Here is a 4801-nt window from a genome sequence, read left to right as displayed (position 1 = left end):
TATATACATATATGTGTGTGTGTGTATGTTAAAAAAGTTCAATGGTTTTAATTACATTTAGGTATAACAGCATGGAAAAAAAATTAAAACCTAAAACTAAAATGATTCAAAAATGTACTTGGTTATTGAATATAGATAGTTAGATTTTCTCTAATGGGCAAATAGAAAGATACAAAGGAGGACAAGAAAGAAAAGATATGATGTGGAGGGGGCAGGAAGCTGAACCACTGTGGCATGAAGGAAGAGAAATTTTGATCATCAATGATTTCTCTTGAAATATTTGGTACGAAAAGTTCAAAGTGATGAAAGAAAATTTTACAAACTGAATTGTGGAGAATTCAGTATATATACATATATATATATATATATGTGTGGAAATACTTCAAAATATGTTTTCTTGGATGCATCTCAAATATGAGGAATCTTTTATATCACTCCCCTCATTTCTTTTAATCAATATTGACCAATTTTCAAACGTCTGTCCAGGTTTAATGACAATGTATATGCTTATATATACATATGAATGTATCTATATAAAATAGATATGTTTGCATAACAGAAAACATTGATAATTTGTTATCTAACATTTTTAATTATTAGATAATTTGTTATCTAATAATTTCTGTTAGATATCAGAATTATTTCCAACTCCATGCTCCATCTCCACAGGAAATAGCCAAATTTTTTGTTGACTCAAACACTCCAAGACATGGGCAACCTGAAAAAAAAAATTTAACCTGCATCTGAGATTTTCAGTCATATTTATAATTGAGCTCTAAGCCCAACACTTAATTTCCTTTCTTTTTCTAAGCAGTCCCTTCTTAAGATTGAAAACTATGAAAATAGAGAGAGAGGTAGGAGGTTGTAGACCTCCTCGTGTTCCAAGATTCATTTTAATCAAGAAACTAGAAAAGCCAGAAACAAAGGAAAATAATCAAGCAATATACAATTGTAAAGATTTAGCAAAATCAATGATCTTTTGTTCCTCCTCAATGGCCATAGATAACATTCTCAGCAATATCCTGTGAAGTTTTAGAGATGCTAAAGCCCCCACCAGACTGAAATTTAAGTGCATATACCACAGAGTAGTTGTAACCAGACAGTTGATTATGTTGATTCCCGATGTCTTCAGTAGCAGACCATTAGTAGAATGCCCCAAAACCGATTACACACCCCATGGCCCAACCTCAATATGTCATTAAAATACTTCTCTTGAAACTATTTGGGGAGTGGGAGTCTTTGAAGCACCATCTGCTAGGATACCCTGCTTGGTCCTACAATAAACACATGGTTTCACTGAAACCCACAGTCAGTTGATTGACTTCATTACACAGAAGCCAGTAGACCCAAGTTTGGTTGGGTACCAGTACTGAATATTAAGTAAGTGTATAGAAGGGTGATAAATCACTTTTATTTCAGAAACCAGGTAGATTTCTTGATGTGATTTTTCTGTGTGAAAATTCTTGAGGAATGAAATTTTGCAGGCTTCATGGTTTGGTTACTATTTCTGTAAGCAGCCTGTATTTTAACATGATGCTGTAGTAAACACTGGTTGAATGCTACCCAAGAATTGCTAGGAGACCAGTGACTTTGTGATGTCACAGCTACCCTTCAATTGCTAGGAGACCAGTGATTTTGTGATGTCACAGCTTTTGACTTTCAGAACCACTGTGATGATCTAGAGAGTTTATCTCTGTAGGCCAGCCAAGCAGAATTTGAAGTTGCACTGTGTAAAGTCAGACAAATGAGAAAAGTATCTGAAGAAAGATTGATCTAAGATGGCACATATTTCTTCAGAAATTCAAGATGTTCCTCCAAAAGATGAATCAACTGGTTCAGAAACCTCCATTAGATCTTCTTTGTATGATTGTACACTTACTGGGGACAAGGTTTTGAGATCTATGGTTGAAGAATATGCTTTTCAGGCTTTGTATGAGGAAGTTGTGATAAAAAGGCCACGTTACACATTTTCTGTCTCTGAAACAGATGAGGTGAATGCACCTCTTCCACCTGGATTTCCTCAAAAATTGTGGGCAATAGTTGAAAGTGATCAGTTTGAATCTATTTGGTGGGATGAGAGTGGCACTTGTATAGTGATCAATGAAGAACTCTTCAAGAAAGAAGTCTTGGAGAGAAAGGCACCTTTCAGAGTACTTGAAACCAATAGTATGAAAAGCTTAGTTCGGCAGCTTAACCTATATGGATTTAGTAAGAAGCGACCAACTTTTCAAAGATCTGCTTCACTACCTGACTTTCTGGAAGAAGAAAACAACATCTCTCTTTTGAGCAAGGTATTCCAAAATATTCACTCGTTGGCAATATGTAAGATTAAACCATGTGAATTAGAAAGCATGTTCATAAAACAGAATTAAAAATTGAGATAGCAAATTGTTGAAAAAGTTTAATTTTTTGAAGTTGAGAACATCTGGAGGCTAAAATATTTGATATTTAACAAGCTTTCCTAGCAACTTGAAATCATAGACAAGTCCTGAAGCTACTTATTTATGTATATGTATATACATATACATAGATGCATGTATGTGTATGTACTGTATTTACTGTATATGTACCAATCATTTTTAGTTGAGGGACATAATTGTTTCTAACATGTTAGCTGTTAAAACTACTAATGGCTGTGTTTCATTTGATGCTATTTAATTGGTATCATTAAAGGTATACATTGTTATGGTTTAAATGTATTTGTCAGTTTTACCTTGGCTTATAAAGAAATTAAATAATTTTATCCTTTGATTTTAGCTACATATCTACTATAATCCAAATTTCAAAAGAGGCTATCCCCAACTGTTAGTAAGAATGAAAAGGAGAGTTGGGATTAACAATGTGTCTCCAATATCTTCATTAGTTCGAGATTACAAGACGAAGCATGTTAAAGCCAGGGTCAACACAGATGATCATAACTCTGATTTGCTTCCTGAAACTAGTGGAGAGAGTGCATTTTCAGCCTCCACAAGCTTAAGTGTGCCTTTCATACAAAAGCCTTATACCAGCCAGAGAGTCGCTAATACAAGTGCCCTACCTCCGTGTGACTTACCTTCCCCATCATCAATATCAGTTAGACAAACAGAACAGATTGTGGTAGACCAACCTGCTGTTTTAAATCAGGTGAGCATTTTTAATTGGCACTCGTATAGCAGCTACACTCAAGTAAATGGCCACCTTGAGGACATTGCTACTACAACTACGCCTACTTCTCAGAACCCCATCGTTTCTCCATCACAGAGCAGTTATTCTGGACTGATGGTGGAGCCTTCTAAATTTCCAGTTACCTATAGTGATATGTCAGCCCATGACAGTCCTTATCCTAAACAGCAACAGAGAGGCAACTCATGGTCCTCAATGCCAACGACCACTTATACATCTGCCTCCTCTCTTTCAAGTCAACTTATCAAGAGTCATCATTATATGAAAACCATGCTAATTAAAACTGACCTATCAAATAAGTGTCAGATTATGGAGCCTAATGAAGATTAAAATTTACTTTGAAAGATGTCAACAAATACCTATAATTCTTGTAACTGAGCAATAAAATTACTTGTTCATCGTCATAGTTTCATTTGCTTCATTTTCATTTCATAACTTCATTTTCAAACAACGAAGTGGAAATGAGACTTTAGATCGATGTCTGGCTATTTCACTGCACTGTATTATAAACTCCTCTGTTCTGGAAAACTTTTGTTAACTGTCCTGGGTAAATGATACCTGATCTAATGTTTGTAAGCAAGAAAATGAGAGCAAAGGGAAAAGAGGTAATGGATATAAAGTGATTTCTGAAATCATCCCTGCTGAAATGAATGGGTGTCTTAAATAGGATAGCATGGGAGCAGGAAGAGATACAAACAAAATAAAAACACATGCAAATACATTGTATGTACCTTAGTGCATTTACATTTACATTGTAATCTATAAGTTATTGATAAAGTCTTAAGAGGTTAGACAGCAGATTGTTTTCATTACAGAAATTCCTTTTGTACTTGAAAATATAGATATTGTAGCATGTCCAAAACCATGATCACCATTAACCATTACTGTGATACCAAAGATAGCATGATGTAATCAGTGACTAGCCCATAGACAGCACAAGATATGTATTTTACAAGTGGTATTTTACAGGGTCATTTTTGCTCTACTGTCTTAAGGCATGCATTTATTTCCTGACACCAAGATTCCACCCTATATTTCCTAGTGCATGTTTACATGTTGCTTATCTGTTCCCACAGATACAGAATAAATTCCTGGTGGTGACTGTAGCATATCAGCCTGGTTAACAATTTCTTTGAAGACATGATATATATTTTCCTTAGTAATTTCATTATCTTTCTCTTATACTGTGCTTCTGGAGCTACAATCACACAAACTACTTTGTCATGCTAAGCCCCTTCTCACAAGTTTGCCTCAACTCCCTCTTGGGGTTAGAAGGAACTTCTCTGTGACCTCCAAGCTGAGCACAGATATCAGATCTTTCATACGTTTTGGGTCTACCTTCTTTACTTTATGTGTCTTTCACATCAGCTAAAACTTAGAGCCTGCAAATGACACATTTTAAGTACTTGCTGAATATCAATAAAGAAATATAATACCCAACCAAATGCTATACACATTACTCAACAACATCCTATAACCTGCACTGTTATCATAATTGACCTTTCCTACTTACTGAGAAATTTTTCCAAGTTGATAAATATTTATTATATTTACATGAATGTCAAATGTAGGAATTCAAAATTCATTATAGAATGATTGCTGTTCTCATGAAGTTTACAGTCTATAAGAACCCATTCTA

General features: G+C 34.8%; 1 protein-coding gene across 1 annotated transcript; it reads left to right on the top strand.

The window, feature by feature from the left end:
• The first annotated feature begins 1778 nt into the window (after positions 1-1778).
• Positions 1779-3492, top strand: LOC133053707 (heat shock transcription factor, Y-linked-like). The gene is made up of 2 exons (XM_061138230.1): positions 1779-2291; positions 2758-3492. The coding sequence occupies exons 1-2, from the start codon at positions 1779-1781 to the stop codon at positions 3490-3492; spliced, it is 1248 nt and encodes a 415-aa protein (XP_060994213.1).
• The last annotated feature ends 1309 nt before the right edge of the window (positions 3493-4801 follow it).

Source organism: Dama dama, unplaced genomic scaffold (genome assembly GCF_033118175.1).
Source record: "Dama dama isolate Ldn47 unplaced genomic scaffold, ASM3311817v1 ptg000174l, whole genome shotgun sequence".
In the NCBI taxonomy this organism is placed as follows: domain Eukaryota; kingdom Metazoa; phylum Chordata; class Mammalia; order Artiodactyla; family Cervidae; genus Dama; species Dama dama.
The sequence above is the reverse complement of the archived record's forward strand: the minus strand, read 5'-3'. Positions and strand labels throughout refer to the sequence as shown.